Source organism: Schistocerca serialis, chromosome 4 (genome assembly GCF_023864345.2).
Source record: "Schistocerca serialis cubense isolate TAMUIC-IGC-003099 chromosome 4, iqSchSeri2.2, whole genome shotgun sequence".
NCBI lineage: Eukaryota > Metazoa > Arthropoda > Insecta > Orthoptera > Acrididae > Schistocerca > Schistocerca serialis.
The window spans coordinates 438,520,181-438,542,993 of NC_064641.1; the positions used below are offsets into that span (position 1 = coordinate 438,520,181).

Genomic DNA, 22,813 nt, shown 5'->3' on the forward strand with positions numbered 1-22,813 from the left:
ATTCGAATCCAAACTACAGATGAGGGTGTGAAGGTGTTAAAGGAGGTGATAAAGAAATCCCAGCTTGCCTTCTTGCTATCACGTACGATACGATGGCATCACAGCCGTAATTGCTTATAGCAGATATAGTTGGCCAATGTAGGATGGTGGAAGAAAATGTGAAGAGCACGTCTCCGCTCGCATATTGTGTCACGGCACACCTCGTTCCACCAAGGAACTGGGGGGTGCCGGCCCAAAGGGGAGGTACGAAGTATTGAAAGTTCTGAGGCTGTAAGAATAACTTCCATAACATGAGTGACCTGATCATCGATGCTAGGAAATTGACAGTCATAAAATGTTGCGAGAGAGGAGAAAATTGTCCAGTTGGCTTGGGGAAAGTTCCAGTGTCTTGGGCACTTAGATGGCAATTGTGGCCATAATCGAAGGACACATGGAAAATGGTCACTCAAGTGTGTATCAGCAAGAGCGAACCATTCAAAGTGCCAAGCTAGCCAAACAGTAGCGACCGAAAGATCCAAATGAGAGTAGGTTGACGTGGAAGCAGACAAAAATGTAGGTTCCCCAGTGTTGAGACAAACAAGATCCGCTTGGTGGAAAAGGTGAGTCAATAAGGAGCCTCTCCAACAAGGACAAGGAGATCCCCAAAGCGACTGGTGGATGTTGAAGTCCACAACCAGCAAACAGGGGGATGGGAGCTGATGAAGAAGATGAAGGAGATCGGCTCTTGCCATTGGTGTGGATGACGGAATGTAAATGGTACAAAAAGAGAAGGTATATCCAGAGAGGGAAAGATGTACAGCAACAGCTTGGAAGGAACTGTGTATGGGGATTGGATGATAATGGATAGTATCATCAAGAAGAATCATAAGTCCCTCGTGTGCCAGAATGCCATCAACAGAGAGGAGATCAAACTGGACTGACTGGAAATGAGGGAAGACAAAACAATCATGGGGATTAGCTTCATTTCCTGAAGGCAGAAGATGACCAGGGAGTAGGACCGTAACAGGATCGGCAGTTCATCCCAACTGGAGAGAATTCCATGGATGTTCCAAAGGATAACTGACTTAGGGTGGACGAAAAAGGGAAAATACTCACCACAGTTGCCGTCAAGTCAGTGACTGCCGAGAGCGAGTGGCCGAGAGCATGGATTGGCATTCAGTCAGAGGCAGAAGATCCTGATCCATAGGTTGTTCGGGGACAGCTCCTGCCGCCAGTGATCAGCTGGTTGATTGGCCGCCAGCGGTGCATCTCGGCAACATGTGAGATAGCAGAGGGCAGTCACCACTGTGCGGCGCTGTAGAAGAGACATGCCTTGGTGGAGAAGGAGAGGAACTGTGTTTGTTATGAGCCTTCTTGGAAGCAGGACGTTGAGATGAAGGAGGAGTTGGTGGTTGTGAGCTCTGAGAACATAAAAAATCTTTTGGAAGTCCAGGCATCCAAATTAGGGGCCCACGATTTAGAAGGAGCCAATGAAGGTTGATCCTTAGAGTGAACAGGTGAAAGTGGGGAGGTTGAATGGGCGATCTTTGGGCTGGCCAATTTGACGACTGTGGTGCTAACGGTGAGATCGCAAGTCTGCGTGGCCACCTCCTTAGCAGTTCGAGGACAGGCGAGGACAGTGCTATATTTACCCGCTGGGAGCAGAATGGGCTTTTTCTCCTGGAAAATAACTTACGAGCAGCAAAGGTAGAGACCTTTTCCTTCACTTGGATTTCCTGAATAATTCGTTCATCTTTAAAAATAGGGCAATCTCTAGAGGAAGCAGCTTGGTCGCCCATACAGTTGATGTAATGAGGGCATGGGGGTGGACAGTCACCATCATGGGCATTCCTGCCACAAGTAATGCATTTGGCTGGATTGGAACGCAACTGGCAGGTATGATTAAACCTCTGACATTGATAGCAACACGTAGGGTTGGGGATCTAAGGGTGAACTGAAAGTATCTCATAGCCCGTTTTTCTGTTCGATGGAAGTTGAACTCTGTCAAATGTCAAGAAGTGAGTGTGGGTCAGTACCAATTCCTTTTCAACCCTTTTCATTACTTGATGTATGGCCATTACTCCCTGATCAGATGGGTAATTTTGAATGTCATCATATGATAATCTGTTGAGTGATCTTGTATAAATCACCCCGCCCAATGAGTTTAAAGTATGGTGCGCTTCCACCCGGACAGGGAAGGTGTGTAGCAGTGTAGTTCGAAACAATTTGTGTGCCTGGAGGGCACTGTCTATTTCTAACAACAAGGTGACATTTCGTAACCTGGAACAAGACTTTACAGGACCTGCAATTGCATCGAAACCTTTCTGAATAATGAAACAGATTACTGTTGAGAACTCTTGACCTTCGTCAGTCCGAGAAACAACTAGGAACTTTGTCACCGATGGAAGAATTTTCTGTGGCTAAGACTCATCTAGCTTCCTCTTGTCGGCTGAAGTTGTAGTAGTAGAAAAAACCATTGCAAAAGTATTCCCCATGATTACCGGTGTCTCTGATGGTGCACTCCTTCCTAGTGGGGTCCTCTCAGAGAGCACTCTTGCCTCAGGCGATTGTCCACACCTCCTGAGAAATGGATGGAGGGACCAATCGGCATGTTCGGAAGGTACCAGTTCGAGTAATCACCCTCCCTGGGCCTTGCCTTTACCAGGGGGCACGTATTTGTCTTACTTGTCTACCCGGGGCAGGGAATTACACATTACCCCATCACCGGCTACGCGTGGGAACGCATGGGTCGGCCTTCAGACATGCACAGGGAGGAAAGAGAGGAAAAGGGAGGAACAAAGAAATAAAAAGAAGAGAAGAATTCTCAAATGCTGCAGTGGAGATGAAGGTAAAAAGAAGAATCAAGGAAAAGGAACGACAAAGTAAGGACAGATACTTAACACTGTAGAGACAAAAGAAGAGAAACCACTTCATTTGGTCACAAGCATCTGTCTCCGGGTGTAGGCATAAGGAAAGGTAAGGGGCGTGGAAGGATCGGGGGGGGGGGGGGGGGGGGGATGTGGAAAGGGAAGGCATATAGGAAAGGAAAGAGAGCTGCAGAAATTGTGGACCCCCTGCGGGGTCCCAATTCATTATTGGATGACTAAAGTCTCCACCAGGGATTACAGTATGACTGGGGAACTCATGTGCAAGTGAACTGAGGTTTTCTCTAAAGTTTTTGGTTTCATCAGGAGATGAGTCTGGTGGGCAACAGAAGGATCTAATCATCATTTTATGCCCATCCCCGATACTGAGTCTTGCCCAAACAATCCCACATGCAGCTTCAACTTCTATCTTGGTGGATATGAGTTTATTGTCTACTGTGACTATTATATCACCACCATTTCCAACTTGCCTATCTTTTCATTATATTCTTAAATTTTCCCCAAAAATCTCACTGCTCTCATTTTCATGTTTCAACCTGCTTTCTGTACCTAGTATTATGTGAGCTTCACTGCTTTACATGAGCACTTCAAACTCTGCCATTTTGTTGTGACTGCTTCAGCAGTTTGCCATTAGGATTTTAATACTCTCACCTGTGGCAGGTATTTCTTTAAATCTTACACTGACACTTCTCGGTGGATGGAGAGTCGCCTAATCTAAACGCCACACACAGTTTTACTGTAGTGACATTATAAAAGTGGAAATGCCACACATCAAGCAAAAAAACGTGTAATGACTCCAAGAGAAGAGATAATTTGGCAGATGAGGAAACTGAAAATACAGTAAAATCAATCAGCATAGATTTGAACAAAGGAGTACACGTTAACCTCTGCAACTGAAACAGCAGACAACAAATCAGCTGGGGAATATAGTGATATCACTGGGGAAGGGAGTTTCATGGATACAGCCAGTGAAGCATCCTGAGCAGTCAAGGAGAGGTGTACTGTACATTTTGTTTCTGTTCTTCTTGTAAATGGACAATACATTCAATGGTGCACACAGATGCATAGCATGTGACAGTGCTCAGCTTGTGTGAATACTGAAGCTTCTCAGGCATAAACACAGTCATGTCGCCACCCTGGCCAGATAACCAGTTCACTTGCCCAGTAATACATGTATTTCTTTTAATATGTTTACATTGCGTCTTTATGATGGAACATGCAGCACATTGTACTAATATTAATATGACTGCATCACAATCCTTAGGGACTGAACAACTTTTTGCTTCTTTTATGTGGTGGAGCACCTAGTAATTTATACTCTGTGCCAGTGTTTTTTTCACCTCAGGATTACAATGCCGGAGCTACATGTCATATCTCCAGAGGGTTACTGACTTCAGAAAAGTACCCTTCCTTCTGCTGCAGAGAGAGAAAGCATCTCACAACATGTCACCATGCTCCTAGGATTTTGTTAAAGTGACAAGCTAATGATCACAAAAAGTCTTTTGAAGGTGATTATTAATTATTTTGAAGACACTGCTATATTAGATTCATACAGTCTCAATGAAATTTACATAATGGTAGCTGCTGGCCATCACAGGCAATTTTTAGTCATCATGGGTAATCACTGCAGCTATATTATCCATTTAGAAATCCAAAATAAAGATACCACCCAGCTCTATGATGAATACCATACTTTTTATGCACAATTTTTGTCCTTTAAGACTAAACACTGCAGTAGAAAGCATTACTTTTTTCCCTACAAACTTAATGCAACTTTTCAAAAGTAAACATAAACAAAATTTCCTCTCTACCTATTCATTCTTGTCACAGCACAGAAAACACTACACTATTGTCAAATGAACAGCAGTAATGCATCTTATGGATATTTTAATTCAACCATGTTTATTTCAATTATTCAATGTACATGTTTGCAATTATCAAGAAAACTGTGAAGGGGGAAGAGGACAACACAGTCTTCATTGATCAATCCTTGTAAGTAGTATAACTGCTAAACATTTTTGACATCTTTTAGCCTACTGCCTTGCCACTTTAATACACTACCTTATAACAAGGCACAAAGATGCTTTACCTTGTCAGATCAGCTATTCTTCTTCCACCCATCTTTAGCGCAGAATATTTTGGAGGCGTCTGCAATATTTTTCCTCTAAATGACATCAAAGCTTCCTCTAATGACTCTTTTGATATGTGATCTGTTTGGAAATAGCATTGAGGTATATGATTATCTTCATACTGTGCAGAAAAGTTAATACACAATAATATAAAAATCCATTTACCGTAAGGTGCTGAATTGACATGAATTCCAGTCTCGTTATATGTAGTTGTTTCAGAACCCAAACATCCTGTTACTACATATTTTTTGTTTCCATGTAGAAATCGTGCTAAAAGCTGACAGCCCTCACCAACACCTACAACTGAAATTTACGATTTTTAAGTACTAGGGGACAGCATAACAAATGCTTGTTGTGTCAAAATTTTTAATACTAATGATGTCATTAAGTTAAAAGTTGCAACTATCTGCTTATATGTCAAAGTGGTTCCAAAAGAACGTAAGAAAAAGACAATGAATGAAAATAGGATAGCTCAAAACTATTGCTATTGTATATACTAGTCTAAATACCATCTCCTCAAAATAAAATTAAATAAAATAAATAAAAAATTAATAATTCAAAGTGTAAAATAAAAACTACAAAAATCGTAACAGATTTCACTTGCTTGGGTTAGTGAGAGGTATTTTAAAATCTACAACTGTTTCTCAATTAATAATGAACATATTATAAAAAGGAATTCTTGATGTGTTGTTATTGTGGAGTTCAGTCCACAGACTTGTATGATGCAGATCTCCATATAAGCCTGCCTTGTAAAAGTCTCTTCGTAATTATTGATACTTACATCCACATGAGCCCTTCCAGTATTGTCAATCCTTGGTCTTCAACAATTTTTACTCCCTGCACACTTCCCTCAATTACCGAATTTGGTAATTATTCATGCTTCAGCTTACACCTCCTTTTGGTCACATTCTGTCACAAATTTCTTTTCTCCCCAATTTGATTCCGTGCCTTTTCATTAGTTATCCATTCCATCCATCTAATCCTTCTGTAGCAGCACATTTCAAAAGCTTTCATTCTCCTCCTCCTCATCTGCGGTGTTTATCATTCACAGTTTGCTGCCATACAAGGATGAGCAGAACCACATATACTATTTTTTTATTTGTTTACTTTTGTTCTCTTGGACTTATACCAGTGACACAATGTGGTAAAATACATTATATTACATGTACACTGAAGAGCCAAAGAAACTGGAACTCCTGCCTAATATCTTGTAGGCCCCCACAAGCATGCAGAAGTGCCACAACATGACGTGGCATGGACCGACTAATGTATGAAGTAGTGCTGGAGGGGACTGACACGATGAATCCTGCAGGGCTGTCCATAAATCCATAAGAGTACAAGGGGGTGGAGATCTCTTCTGGACAGCATGTTGCAAGGCATCCCAGATGTGCTCAATAATGTTCATGTCTGGGGAGTTTGGTGGCCAACAGAAGTGTTTAAACTGGAAAGAGTGCTCCTGGAGCCACTCCGTAGCAATTCTGGACATGTGGTGTGTCGTATTGTCATGCTGGAATTGCCCAAGTCCGGTGGAATGCACAATGGACGTGAATGAATGCAGGTGATCACACAGGATGCTTACGTACGCGTCTCTTGTCACAGTCTTATCTAGACGTATCAGGGACCCCACATCACTCCAACTGCAAACACCACCAGCCTGAACAGTCCCCTGCAGACATGCAGAGTCCATGGATTCATGAGGTTGTTTCCATACCTGTAAACGTCCATCTGGTTGATACAATTTGAAACGACACTCGTCCGACCAGGCAACATGTTTCCAGTCATTAACATTCCAATGTTGGTGTTGACGGGCCCAGGTGAGGTGTAAAGCTTCATGTCATGCAGTCATCAAGTGTACACAAGGGGGCCTTTTGCTCCGAAAGCCCATATCAATGACGTTTCGTTGAATGGTTCACACACTGATGCTCGTTGATGGCCCAGTATTGAAATCTGCAGCAATTTGCAGAAGGGATGCACTTCTGTCATGTTGAACGATTCTCTTCAGTTATCATTGGTCCTGTTCTTGCAGGATCTTTTTGCGGCCACAGCAATGTCGGAGATTTGATGTTTTACCGGATTCCTGATATTCACAGTATACTGGTGAAATGGTCGTACTGGAAAATTTCCACTTCATTGCTACCTCGGAGATGCTGTGTCCCATCGCTCATACGCTGACTATAACACCATGTTCAGACTCACTTAAATCTTCATAACCTGCCACTGTAGCAGCAGTAACCAATCTAACAACTGCACCAGACACTTGTCTTCTATAGGCGTTGCTGGCCACAGCCCTGTATTTTGCCTGTATCTGAATATGCATGCCTATACCAGTTTCTTTAGTGCTTCAGTGTGTAACTTATTGAAAGTGAAAACAGATTAATGGTAAAATTAAATATGAGACAATAAATAAAACTTACTAATAATAACGACAACAAGAATGCCTCAATCAAGTTCCTCCAATACATTATTCCAAATGATATCAAGGAATGAAAGTATGAGACATAAAAACAAATTTCAGTCTATTACTGGTGTGACTGTGGACAATATTTTAATCATAAAGACAGCTTCAGTCAGCTTATGTTGTCATGAATACGTATCATTCACAAGCTCTTTTTATTCATACAAAGTCCCAGAAGTGTAGTGTTGTCTGCTTCACTAATTGTACTACCATAATAAGAACAGTGAATGTCACACAAATAAAACTGTGTGTAAGGAACTGGATGTACTGTGATTTATTCAAATCAAGAGCTAGCCTATTAGCTGTTACTCAGAAGTTTTGTCCAGCAACATTATTGCTACTTTATACCATTACAAAATTGAATCTGCGACAGTTATTCTGCATCACTCAAACACGAAATACCATTAGAGGTTAATTTCTTGTAATATGCCTCGGCTTCTGTGTATTTTGTAAAGGGCGTAATATGGGATTTTCGTTGTTATTGTTTTTATCTCACTGTGGTAATTTCAGCATCTGCAATTTTCAGACAACTACAAAGCATAATATAATGCATTGAGAAAAACAATATGAATTATAATTTAAAAACACACACACACACACACACACACACACACACACACACACACACACAGGCACTGGAGTCAGATAGTTAGTGCAGTAGATAACAGTGGAGTGGAGGAGTGGACTGGGAGGCCGTGACAGGGCAGAGGGAGGGAATATTGTGTAGAGGGTGTGGGCGCAGTAGGTTAACAAGATTCAGGGCAGAATGATTATGGAAGCAGAAGGTTATTTTGCAAGGCTAATTGCCTCCGTGTAGTTCAAAAATCTGGTGCTGGAAAGATTTCAAAGGACAGAGAGACATGTTGAATGAAATGGAAGTTAATCTGAAAAACATATCAAACAAACTGCACTGAACTGCATATTTTCCTGATATTTTTGTACATCATGAATTGCAGTTTTAATTAGAAAGTCTACAAATGGAAATCATATCCTGTTCCATATAGCACTCAAGCAACTTTAATGAGTTCTCATAATGAGAGCACATAATTAAATAATGGGAGTTTCATTCTAACTAGCAGAAATTTTTGTTACCTTTATTTATTTATTTATTACTATGCAAGCTTGCTTTCCTACACACTTGATCCACCTGTCTATAAATGCACGAGTCCACTTGAGGGCAGAAGGGGGACAGGGGGATGGAACACCTTACATCCATCCCTTCACCACTTGACCTCATCAACTGTACAAAGTTCTGGCACAACAAATGTTCCACCGAATATTCAAACATGGTGCCAAATCTAGACTTTATGATGGATATTTCCACACCTGGAATTTCAGACCACCAAGAGTATACATTGCCTTATGAATGTGTGCACTGTGAAATATGACAGGAGCAGCATTTACAAGAGATGTTTCCAGTACTTTAATCATACAAATATCTTGGCAACATCTCAACATAGTAAGCACAAGTCACAATTTGCTCCTCCTCCTAAAAGTTTCCAACATAAAAAAACTTGACATCCAAAAAGGCAGCCAGCAGGACTTTTCTAGTGAATCCTGTACCTTATAAGTTTTTCTTGATTGGAGATGGTGGGTGAATCCACCACAATGATTACCTCCTAAGCCTCTGGTTTGTAATTGTACACCCAGGTCTCATCTCCTGTTGGTTGATTAAGAAGATCATCTCTTTCATGCCCATACTGCTACAAAGTGCTCCATGTACTTATGTTTGACAGATGTTCACGGTTTTACAAATTGGAAATCTAAGAGACATAAGTATACCCCAATGTGCCTTCTGTAATCAGACCAATCCCACACTCACAAACTCTTCTAGTACCTATTCGACCAACAAGTGAAGACAATGAAACAGGTATTGACAATGCAGAAAGTGTAAATGAAGAATTGACATTTTCTCCATAAAAAAACAAATTAAAAAAAAGACCATCATAACTGTTGACAAGCTCTTTGACTTAGTGTTTCATGACACAAGCATGTTTGAATAACATAGTTTGTGATTTAGACCTATGTAAACAAAAAGCAGAACTATTAGGTCAAAGACACATTACTCCATTCCATTTTCACCTGAGGCAGTGACAGTGGTTCACAGTTCCAAAAATAAAAACTGTCTCTGTCACAAGTGCTTTATTAATAATGATATTTCATGTGATTAGCACATCTTCAGATTATCTGTAATTAATTATAACAATTACTGTAACATTGTACAAAGAGAAAATTAGAATTCCTAGCAACCAACTTTTAGTTCACTTCCATATAAAGGAAAATACACACACACTGAATGATGCAGTAATGAGTACAAGGACACGAAATCAGGGGTTACATGTAGGCACAGTCTAACAGTGAAATGTTTAGTGGTTACAAAAACATTAGAGAGCTTGAGAGCCCAGTGCACCAGCTTCTATACAAGCTGTCTGCACATGGTGCAATGCTGGCTGATGTGAGGTGGCCTCTTTAGGCTGGCTGTGGAGGTGTGCACTGTTTAATTATGATTGCTCTTTGTACAGGGTTACAACACTTCTACACCCTTGGCGAAAACTGTTCACTGTGGAGGTGTCCATATTTTTTGGAAGAGGCGACTGCTTGGATTACTTGAGCAGGTGGTGTGCCGTCACAGGAGAATGCAGTTTGAAATAGCACAGACACGGACAGATGTGGTGCCCACTCCCCCAGAAGAGACCGTAAGGGAGCACTGGTGATGGAGGCACCATATCCATGTCCACCTCCAACCAAGTGCTTGGCTACGGATGCAGCAGAGAAGACACAGGTGGTGGTGGTGGTGGTGGTGGTGGTGGTGGAGACAGGGCCCACAGAGCCTGAGGCACCTCAGCGCTAACTACTCCACCCGGTGATGGTAACACCCAGAATGAAGACAGCTGAGGAGGCTGAAGGGGGTGGGGACTGTGCCCTGTGGCCTGGCACAGACAATGGAGGCGGCCACAGGGACACTGAAGTCTATGGCACATGGTCAGTAACAGGTGGGCGGAGCTGGTTGTAGTGTCAGGACACCAAACAATCGGAGGTACACATGACACAAAGGTGGCAGCCTCGGCAGTGATAGACAACATTCAGTATCCACTCACCTGGAGTGAGCCTATAGAAACTCAAGAACCTATCAACGGATTTCTCAGAAGAAGACTGGATGATGTATTTTTTCGTCTGAGTTTTGAAAGTACGGACCAGCCATTCCACCTCAGAATTTGACTGAGAATGAAATGGAGGGGGCATACCACGTTGAATGCCAGTCTTGGTACAAAAATCTTCAAAACCCTGACACAGAAATTGTAAGCAGTTGTCTGTCACAAACTTATATGGTGATCCTTCCAAGGAAAAAATCTTTGTACAGGGTCATGACCATAGCTGCCAAGGATATGGATGGGTGGTGACTCACACAAGGAAATTCTGAGAAAGTGTCAACTATGACAAGCAAAGAGGCATTATGGAAAGGACCCGCAAAATCAGCATGAATGTGCTCCCAGGGGCACTGGGGGTATAGCCCATGGGGAAAGCGAGACCCATGGTGTCGCCTGATGGGTGGCGTCCTGCAGGCAGATCGACACAACATGTATAATCTCATTGTCAACACCCGGCCACAACATGTGGTGGTGGGCCAGCAGTTTTGTATGAGAAATACCCCAATGGTCCAGATGGAGCTGATGCATGATGTCCTGCTGCAGCGCTGACAGGATCACAAACCTGCATACCAACTCTTCAGTAGGCAACAGTAACACACCATCAAGAACTGAGAAGTGATGGCAGAGAGCATAATTATGGAAAGGATCCAAAGCTTGGCCCAGTGGTTTACCAGCCAGTCATGGTGGACACATGTACAACCTGATGTACGACAGGATCAGTCACAAAAGTCACCAATAACTGGAAACTGGCAATGTGTATCAATGGCAAACAACAATGTTTTGGGCTTCACTATCTAAATGAAAACACATCAGTTCATCCTCAACAAATACTGGATCGGGGGCAATCGGCAACCAAGAAAGAGCATCTGCACAAGTGTGTTGTGCTGTGGGGCAGAAGTGAATCTCATAGTAATAGTTTGAAAAAACAAGAGCCCAGTATTGCAGGCAATGTGTCACTTTATTTGGAAGAGATGTCAAAGAATGGAAAAGAGAAACCAGAGGTTTACAATCTGTAATCAAACAAAATTTAGAACAGTAGAGGAAAACATGAAATGTTTTGAGTGTGTACACAACAGTAAGGGCTTCTTTTTCTACCTAAGAGTAGCATTGCTGCATCTGATTCTGGGTTTTGGAAGCATACACAACAGGGCATTTGGAATTGTCTACATATTTGTGCACAAGTATGTGTCTGTGGCCCAAACAAGATACTAGCCTGGTTGGAAGGTAACCAGACAAGGCGTCAAGTGTAATTTCGACTTCAGCAGAGTAAAAGCACAGTTCCAGACTGGCAACCAGTGAAAAGGAATACTTTTATGTAAGAGACAGGGTGTATACGCGTACAAGAAGAAAAAATTCCCGGATTTTTTCCGGATCTCCCGGTTAAAAATACATTTTCTCCCGGGTGAAAATACACTTTTGCCATGTTAAGTGACAGTATACTTTCCCTCGGAACTGTAAAACTTATCCTTTGATAGGATATGGTTTCATACAGCAGCGTAAAGTTTCCCGGCACTTTAGAAAACGATACTCAGGGGGGAAAAAACACGTTTTGGAAAGATCTTTGATGTGCAGCAACATGTACGCTGCATATTTTCATATTACGAAAGTATAAATTCGAATTCCACCAACAGGATAAGTTAATGATTTAAATTAATATACGTAGCTACAAGAAAAGCAAAGCTTTCGCATATAATATTTGTCTCGAAGATTAATAAGGTACAAGAGAAGCTAAGCTTTCACTTATAATGTTAATCTGTTTAACGCATGTTACACTTTAAGATGCATCACACAAATACGCCAGCAAAATTTTTAATACCGACATAAATCTCCAATCTTCTGGGCTCGAAATTCTTCTAAATGATTCGTCATCAAAGAGTTGATTTTTAAAAAGAGACCAAACACACTGCGATTTAAGTTCATCTTGCGTAAAAGGATATTTACTTTGAAAGTAACGATTTCTGGACAACAGTTCGCAATATTTTCCTGTGAGCTGTTAGAAATAGATTCATTTCAGCAGTTGTCAGAGAGCGCCAGATAAGAGGCGTCACCGCGCTTGCGCAGCTACGGTGATGTAGGAAGCCCGTATGTCCGTACGTGTAAAACATTAAAAGATCTTACATTACGTCATAAAAGAAACAAGACATTAGAGGATATTCCAATAGCATCAGAATTTCGTGAACCATACCAAAATGCATAGTTCGTCTTACAGTGCACATTTGTATGTCCACATTCTCAATGATGTAGGCCTCGACCAGATATGAAGTTTTTCAGTGTGGTTTTCGGGACGTAAGCTTTCTTGGAGTACCAGTACTGTATTATCTCATGTTTGGTTCTTTGTTATGGCATAAGGCGACACGTGCTTAAAGATGAAAACGTGCGTTTGAAATGCAGTGAACAGTTGAAACTAGTCAATAGTGTGGAATAAATTGACTGCCTCAGTAGTTGCGGCGTCACGCTCATCGCAGGCGATTTGTTGTTATGAAGCATTGCATAGTCTTCCGAAAGCCTTTGACACATTTTGCTATTGGCAGACGCTTGTACGAGCACTGTGTTATTTTATATAGCGCATTTCCTTTACAATTTAAGTTTTATTTTCGTTTTTTTTCTCTCATTCATGTTTTAATGCTGCAGTATTATTCTGCAGTAGCGAGATACACTATCCTTTGTTAGAGTATTAGTTCTTACCATTCAAAATTACAAAAATTTAACTGAAAACTAAAACAACGAAAAATTCCCGGAATTCTAAAAAATTCCCGGATCTTTCCCGGTTTTCTCCCGGATGAAAAAAGTCCCAGCTTTTTCCCGGATCTCCCGTGTTGTATACACCCTGAAGAGAGCATGAAGAGGCTGAGTTACAGTGGCTGCATCTGGAAGATATTAATGCTAATACACAACCTTTCTGAGAAAGGCTTGCAACTCTTTGACATTGGTAGGGTGTGGCAAAGCCATAATGGCATCAACATGCTGGTGGAATAGCTTGACATCAGCTTGCAAGGCTTCAAAACCAATATAGGCTACAGACGATAGACGGATGAAAAAATTGCGATTTGTCCAACTTACATTTCAACTCGGCTGCCTGCAACACCATGAACAAGTCCCGAAGGTTCCGTAAGTGTTCATCTGTTGAGGAACCAGAGACCACAATATGGTCCAGGTAGTTAATGCACCCCAGCACAGATGCCACGAGTTGCTCCAAAATTCATTGTAAAATAGCACGGGTGCTAGCTACACCGAATGACAGGTGCCAGCATTGGTATACCTTGAAGCGGGTATTCACTACAAGGATACATTTGGAGCCCTCATCCAGAGGCACTCGCAAGTAGGCTTCAGATAAATCTATTTTGAAAAAATATTGGCCCTTAGAAAGCTGAGCTAAGAATTCAACCTGACGGGGTAAGGGATAGGTATCAATAAGGGACTGTGAATTTATAGGCTTTTTAAAATCATCACAGAGCCAAAGGTTGCTGTTAGGTTTTGTGACAATTACCAGTAATTAGACCGTTAACTAGAGGAGACAGGGACGACACCACCAAAGGGCATAAGTCAATCAAGTTCTGCTTTGACTTCTTCCTGTTAAGAATTGTTATTGAGCAGGCATGAAAAAACGAGTGTGTGCCATCAATATCATTGCTGTGAGCCTTGAAATTGGTAGGACACTCTAACCTGTCTGAAAATAGTGAGGAAAATTCCAATCAGAGCGTGTCCAGTTGTTGGTCCGGAAATTGATCTGATACCACATGCACAAGAAATTTTGAAGGCGTCATCTACAATTAGAGAGGCCAAAGGCTGAACAACTGTTTTATACACTACAGGAATAGAAAACTGCCCCAATATGGGTATTCATTCTTTGTTGTTAATCACCAAGCAATGAGAGACAGAGGACAACACAAGTGATCCAAGATCCACATAGGTTTGAGAATTTAACAAAGTCACAGCCACAACCATGTCTAATTACATTTTTAACATCTTGTTCATAACACGTACTTCGATATAAAGTTTGTTTGGAGCTACCATCACTTGATCACTTGAGAACCAATGTTCACATCCATGATTATGCCTGATGAATGAGATTGAGAGTGCACACAGATGCAATATGTCCCTTTTTTTTTACAATGGTTGCACATCACCCAATGTTTTGGGGATGCGGTCCATCCATGTTGAATAAAGCAATAAGGGCACGGTGGGGGAGGATGACTTGGCTACTGTCGTGACACTGACTGCTGTCGCTGTTTAGCACAGCGCTGCTCCATGCAACATGGAGACAACAATTGCACGGCTGCGGTGTCATCTTTCCTCTATGAGCTGACCGACAAGTGGCTGAGAAGCAACAGCAGCTACTTCACACCAAGCTTCAATCTGATTTCCTGCTTCCCTAGATACTTTAAAAGACTGGCCAATGCTGTCAGTGTTCAAAATCTCCGTGAGAGCAAGGTTTTCGCATTGTGAAGTGCATTCACGAACTTCGCTATCAGAGTCCAAGCATATTATAGCACCACGAACCACTGAAACAGCATATGAGTCCCACTGAGCTTCAGTAACAAACTGGCAACAATAGCTAAGCCTGTGAAGTTCCATTGCCTAAGCTCCGTAAGACTGTTATGGCCACTTTTGACAATGGGCAATGCAAGCAGCAACAACAGAAGTACATTTGCAATGATAATTAGAGAACAACTGACACATTTCAACAAAAGAGAGACTGGCAGGTTCCTGCAAGGGAGCTAGCTCACACAAAAGGGGATAAACACGAGGAGAAATCCAAGACAGAAAGAAAAAGCCTTACAAATGCTGGGTTCGGCGACATCAAAAGCCTGGAAATGAACACATTTTTTGTATGCTTCCCAATATTTCCCACTGTCATCATATAGGAAAAACAGTAGGGGTTGCATCGACGGTGGTGAACTCTGGCACGTCAATGGAGCTGCCAAATTGTTTAGTGCCAGGGAGAAAGCCTGCTAGTGGTTGGTGAGAGCTTGTTGCTGTTCAACAAGAGATTGAGGAATTTCTTTGACTAACATATTGGCCATAGTGACCCACAAAATGAGACATGCTGAATAAATAGCACACTATTTACCAAAAAATATTGTAACATTGCACAAACACAATATCAGAATTCCCACCAGCCAACTTTTAATTTGCTTCCAATATAGACACACTGAATGACATACTAATAAGTACAAGCACACAAAATCAAGGGTTATATTTAGACATAGTCTAACAGTGAAGTGTTCAATAGTTGCAACACCACTAGAGTGCCCACGGGCCCAGCGCACTGTCTTATATATGGCTGTTTGCACATTGCGCAATGTTTCCTGCACCGTCTCTGCCAATGTCAGGTGGCCTCTAGGTGCATTGTTTACTTATGCACTGTCACTGTTTAATGTTACAACAACAATCTTGCTACATAGCAGTTTATTCGTGAACCTATCTAGCTCCAATTAATGGGATCATCAAATATAATCGTAGGAAATCCTGAAATGGCGAGAGAAAACCTCAGTGTGTAAAATTATAGTATTAATACGAAATTAAATCTGCATGAGCACTGTATCAGGAGTCAAAAAGAAACTCCCCAAACCAAAGCAATATGTGGTTTGAAGATTGGTTAGAAATCACAGCCATGAATCACAGTGGTAAACAAATAGTGATCAATATAATATATATTCTGAAGCAAGTTAGACCATGCAGTAAACTGACTTGAGAATGAAACTTATTGAAAGCACAGAGTAGCAGCACTGACTGTAGAAAGGGACTGCAATAAAGTAAATGCTGAACAGGGCCAATTAAAATAATGGAACAGAATAAAATACTCTTAAAAATTAAAAATAGACTAACTAGTAGTGATGTGGAAAGTAACCATTTCATTGAACTGCCAAGTATTAAGATGGATTGAAATGTCAATCTAAATGAATAGGTGGAAGGAGGAGGGGGGGGGGGGGGGCAGGGAAGGTGAGAGGTGTAAAGATAGGAGATGACGAACGTAGGGTGGGAAAGTGGGGAGGAAAAAGTTAAATGACACAAAGGCTTAAAAAAATATTGGGAAAACCAAACACAAAACTACAGTGGTAGGAGACAAAGGCTGAAAAAATGAGGAGCAGACCCAACAGTCACAAAGAAAACAGAAAAATCTACATAAATTTTGACAAAGCTCATATCATGGTGTCATAGAAAATTTGGTTTTTAGTGACCAATCACTTGAGAAATTTGGCTATCTCAAACTCCTACCAAATATTTAATTTTTTCTCTTTGGGTACCACACGTAGGTCCAGTATATGTATGAAGGTATTGGGCAGAAGTGAGTCTATAGACTCCTGAGTTGGAAAAAAGTCTTTCACTGGTAGCTCATTGTGCATGAACTGGAACTGGATTCAATTACAGACAGAATAGATTTCAACACCACTGCCTTTGAGGTTTAAGGTTGCAAGAATGTAATCTATTAGCATCAGACACAAAAATAATGGAGTTTGGACAAAGCAACAAACTGACATGATGACATACTACAATGATGTTTGTGGTCTCATGAGTGCTTTGAAATTCAAATAGGAGACACAGAAGTGGAGACTTTTCATAGAGGCTTCCAAATTCAGTCTCAAGTGAGTTCTCCTCCACAATGGAAACACAATGCATTCTGTTCCAGCTGTGTACGCTACTATGGTAACGTTTCTTATGACGTTTTGGAAAATATGTTGCAATTTATTAAGTATGAAGAACATAAGTGGAAAATGTGTGATGAGTTGAAAACAGTTACCATGATAATGGGTGTGCACCAAGGCTACATGAAATGCGGGTATTTTCATTGTGGGTGGGATAGTCATGAACAGTAATCCCCACTACAAATTCACTAGCTCTAAGATGTTCGGCAAAAGAAGAGTTATTCTTTACAATGCCCATTTTAGTGAGAAGGTGTTCCTGAAACCGCATTTTAATCTCGTGACCTGTTTGTCCAGTATATGTATGAGGGTACTGGGCAGAAGAGATGTAGTGATATTCCTGGTGAACATTTTGAAAGATTCCATCAAGAAATAACGTTCTTGGAAAAGCATTGTGAAGGGAAATGGATGCCTGCAATGCTAACCAACTAGTGCTGGAAGGATTATTTGAGAGTGCAAAATTGTTCACATGAGAATAAAATGAGCTTTCTCCGAGAAAATACGATTTTGTATATATTTTTTTGGATTTCAAATATGTAATTTCACACAGCTAATAATCTGCAAAAGCCATGAATCAATCTACAAAAAGGGTTTATGTACCTTTCAAAAACGTTTCCTTGTCTTTCTTCATCAAAAATAAAGGAAGGCATGTTTGTAGACCCCCAAATTATAGAACTTAAAAAAAAACTCACATTCTGAAGAATGCTTTGGACCACGAGAAAAAAGCATGGTCATGTTTCACAAATGTAGCACAAAACTTTCAGGGAAGAAAAAGAGCTATCAACTATGAAGAACTCGTACAAGAAACAATAAATGCGTGTAGGGATTTTGGATGCAACATGTTTTTAAAAGTGCATTTTCTAGATTGACACCAAGACTTATCTTCCTGAGAGATGGAGTGATGTTCCTGGTGAACATTTTGAAAGGTTCCATCAAGAAATAACGTTCTTGGAAAAGCACTGTGAAAGGAAATGGATGCCTGCAATGCTAACCGACTAGTGCTGAAACATTATTTGAGAGTGCAAAATTGTTCACATGAGAATAAAATGAGCTGTCTCTGAGAAAATACAATTATATGTACAGGGTGAGTCGCTTAAGATGTAACACCCCCATTATTCTGTTGGTACATGCACAATAATCACAACGTTTATACTGACTGAGATAATGAGGCAAGTACATGCTTTTCAAACAGGACACTATACTTTTTTTACCATCATTCAAACGTTCTGGAAAAGATGCGTATAGTGCTGTAACGGATGTTGCTATTGGGATTCAAACTTCACTTAAAAGACGCTGGGAAATATTGTACGATTGAAGGTCGAGACGGTCGGAAGCGGCTGCAGACTGTAAACACGCCTCGCACAACCCGCAGGCCGAGTTGCCGTGCTCTATGCAGCATGCACGGCCTACGCTACGTAGGTAAATCCTCATCCACCCTCGTTTAAGCAAAGTTTGGATCACAATAGCAACATGCGTTACATCACTATACGCGTCTTTTCCAGAGCATTCGAATGATGGTAAAAAAAAAGTACAATGTCCCATTTACAAAACATGCACTTGCCTGATTATCTCGGTCAATATAAATGTCGTGATTATTGTGCACATACCAATGTATGTGCCCCATAGTCCGCTATGATTCGCCGAAAACCGCATGCCGATATGTGCAATCGCCCCTGCAATAGAGGGGGTGTTACATCTTACGCGACTCACCCTGTATATATATATTTTTTGCTTTCAAATATGTAATTTCACACAGCAAATGATAATGTATAAGTCTGCATATGTTTTTGTTTATACACTGCAGGAATGGTTTCAACATCATTATGTAAGTGGATAGAATGGTGATACTTGTTTGTTTTGTCTATATAAATACACACAGTAAGGGGGGTGGGGGGGGGGGGGGGGGAGAAAAAAAATTGCCTATAACTGGAAAATTGTGTCTGGCATAGGAAAATAAATTATTGACTTGAATTTAGGAGGTATGTTTCTTTGAGAGTCACAAATGAAACCCCCAGAATTTTTTTAAAATGTATTATTTACTAGAAAAATAATGCACACAATGCAAACCACAGATGGTTGGCAAACAAGATGGAATGAGGAGATTTACAAAAATTTAGCTAAAATGTGACAAGTAATGGCAAAGTAAAGGTTATTTTTCCTTTGGATACTATATATATATATACTTGTAATTTTTATATATATATATATATATATATATATATATATATATATATATATATATATATATATATATATATATATATATATATATATATATATATATATAAAAAACAAAGATGATGTGACTTACCAAATGAAAGTGCTGGCAGGTCGACAGACACACAAACAAACACAAACATACACACAAAATTCAAGCTTTCGCAACAAACTGTTGCCTCATCAGGAAAGAGGGAAGGAGAGGGAAAGACGAAAGGATGTGGGTTTTAAGGGAGAGGGTAAGGAGTCATTCCAATCCCGGGAGCGGAAAGACTTACCTTAGGGGGAAAAAAGGACGGGTATACACTCGCACACACACACATATCCATCCACACATATACAGACACAAGCAGACATGGTCTTTAAATATGTCTGCTTGTGTCTGTATATGTGTGGATGGATATGTGTGTGTGTGCGAGTGTATACCCGTCCTTTTTTCCCCCTAAGGTAAGTCTTTCCGCTCCCGGGATTGGAATGACTCCTTACCCTCTCCCTTAAAACCCACATCCTTTCGTCTTTCCCTCTCCTTCCCTCTTTCCTGATGAGGCAACAGTTTGTTGCGAAAGCTTGAATTTTGTGTGTATGTTTGTGTTTGTTTGTGTGTCTGTCGACCTGCCAGCACTTTCATTTGGTAAGTCACATCATCTTTGTTTTTAGATATATATTTCCTACGTGGAATGTTTCCCTCCATTATAACTATATATATATATATATATATATATATATATATATATATATATATATATATATATATAAAAATTACAAGCCTTTCAAGGAAGGCGAAATAAGAAATTGGAGCGGTCAGAATAAAGAAAAAGATAAATTGGTGAGAAAATGACTGAGTACTGGAAAGATGGGAAACAAAGAAGAAGGAACTGAAGTTGTTACATATTTTAGTTAGTCAATTCAAAGAAAATAAACTGATTGAAAAATATGCAGGACTTTCCAGGCAGACTGTGCCACATTCAAGAAAGTGTTACCTAGAACTCCGGTTGCTGTATCATCTAAAGTACCACCATGACCTACTTTGAATGGGTCTGGCAAATATCTTTCATGAACACCTGAAAAAAAAAAATGCATTTTATAGTCACCATCATTAACAAATAAAGTGTTTATTTAGAAGTTATCTAGAAAGTTAGTTTATTACATTCCCAAAAGACATGGACTTGCATTGCAAAAAGGTAGTGCATATGCAGGATGTGCCTCTCTTACGCAACAGAAGACACTTAATAACTGTTAACACAGTTACAACTGCTAAAACTGCAGCTCTTGATTCTTTCTTCCACCATATCACAAGTGAAGTATGTAACAAAGCTTCTTAAGCGCAGATTGTAGCATGAATAAAAATTTATGTTCAGCTATGTTAAGACCTACTCGAAAATCAGTTGATGCATTATTAACACACACACAGTTTTCCAAAAGTTGTCACAATGTCTCTGATGAAGAACACAATAGTGTGTCCATTCTCTTAAATGAGGACCTCACATGAGCAGATGCGATAGCACACCCTAGACAATGATTACAGAACTTGGCAGCCATACTGCTGTGCTGTGGTATTAACAGCGGCATTGGATGGTAATTCCTTAGTGTGGCTGCTGCTAGACTTGGGGTGCGAGACAACACAGAATGTTCCAGAGAGTCCATAACCTGTTCTCACATAGCAGGTGCAGATGTGATGGGAGTTACAATGGGCTTGGGGTACAATATGGTCTTCCACATTGTAAATGATTTAGTGTCTCATTAATCATCCAAATTATGAAGGTAATTGTGTGCAAAAATCAAGTTGTCACAAACTGTTTTACTATGCTGGCTTAATAGACAATACTGTAGTCAGTGTTTATTCAGATTAATAATATTCTCCAGCCTGTAATAGTGGTTTTTTTTTTTTTAATTCATTATTTGTCCTGTGGATCAAATCAGTACATAGCTTGTACAATTGATTCAGGATAAGTCAATACAAAATACATATTATTAAATGATACAAGACAATACAAAAATACAGATCACAACATGAATATCATACAGCATTTTCACAAAATTTTACTAAAGACCGTCTACAAACAGCAGATAGGAACATTATAATATTGATAGTGTTATTTTTATCTATATAGCACAGGTTCTAATAGCTACAACTTCATACAGTTTATCATTTTATTTTCTTATGTGCTGCACAAATGGGAAAGATGACTTAAAATACTCAACTACTAACATTTTTAATTCATAGCTGATAGCACATGTGCATGACAATAGCTTGGGTGGTTAATGTGTTTGTTTTATTTAAGGACAGGTCAGATTCCAAATATTACTGGATGGTGTAAAAACAGTGTTTTATTAAGAGAGATTACACATTCATTTTAAATTTACTTACCACCTAAATTTTTTTCTGCTGGAAAGTGATTATATAATTTTATTCTCATATATTTAACACCATTATTGTAAAGGTTTCATTAGTGGGGAGTTATTGTTAAAGAGGCTTTTGGTCTCATGTCAGGATGGTGGCAATCCATATATCTGTGAAGTTTGTTAATGTTTTTCATAGTGAAATGTAATGTTTCTACCGACCGAGGTGGCACAGTGGTCAGTACACTGGACTCTCATTCACGATGACGATGGTTCAGACCCGCTTCCAGCCATCCAAGCAAATACCAGGATGGTTCCTTTGAAAGGGCACAGCCAGTTTCTTTCCCCATCCTTGACACAAACCAAGCTTGTGCTCCGTCTCTAATGACCTCAATGTCGGCAGGATGTTAAACCCAATCTTCCTTCATTTCTTGTAATTTTTTTTTTTTAAATATGTAGCGGAATGGAAGGGGAAATATATTCAGCTTCTTAAAAGATAGTTTACTTGTTTCTCTTTGCTGTTTGAAAAAAAATTGTTCTGACCGCTTTCAAGTTTAATAACTTAACTGATTCGAATTTTGACCCCAAAAAATAATTCCAAAGTTAAGTATCAAATGGGAAAGAGTATAATACACTGATATCAGTGTACTCATTTTTAAAACATTCCTTATTGATCTGATCATAAAACATACTTCACTGAGTTCCTTGCTAGTTAAACCTAATGTGTTTTTTCCAAGTAAGAGTGTCAGTTACGGAAACCCCCAAGAATTTAGTTTCACTGCCAAATTCAATGCTGTCATTGCCCACTGATACAGTTGGCACCAGTGGATGTCTATTTTGGGCAGTCCGACCGTCTCGTTTACTTAAGATGCAGCCTGCTTTTGTTAACCCATGGGTTTAATTGACATGTGGTTCCATGTACAGCAGACCGGGGAATTTATTCTGTAGCAGATATTAGAACATTGGTTTCATTGGCGAGCAGAAGAGTTTTTGTGTCTGATAGGCTATGTGGAAT

General features: G+C 40.2%; 1 protein-coding gene across 4 annotated transcripts in view; it reads right to left on the reverse strand.

The window, feature by feature from the left end:
- The window catches only part of LOC126475052 (pseudouridylate synthase TRUB1-like), a 133,544-nt gene that overhangs the window by 96,535 nt on the left and 14,196 nt on the right, over positions 1–22,813 (reverse strand). For all 4 annotated transcript variants that reach the window (XR_007586646.1, XM_050102604.1, XM_050102602.1 and 1 more), the window contains 3 exons: positions 20,439–20,519; positions 5,159–5,296; positions 4,954–5,074 (listed from right to left, as the gene is read on the reverse strand). Coding sequence is in view for 3 of the 4 variants with exons in the window: in XM_050102604.1 (XP_049958561.1) it covers positions 4,954–5,074; positions 5,159–5,296; positions 20,439–20,519 (340 nt within the window). In the remaining variant the exon portion in view is untranslated. The remainder of the gene's footprint in view (positions 1–4,953; positions 5,075–5,158; positions 5,297–20,438; positions 20,520–22,813) is intronic.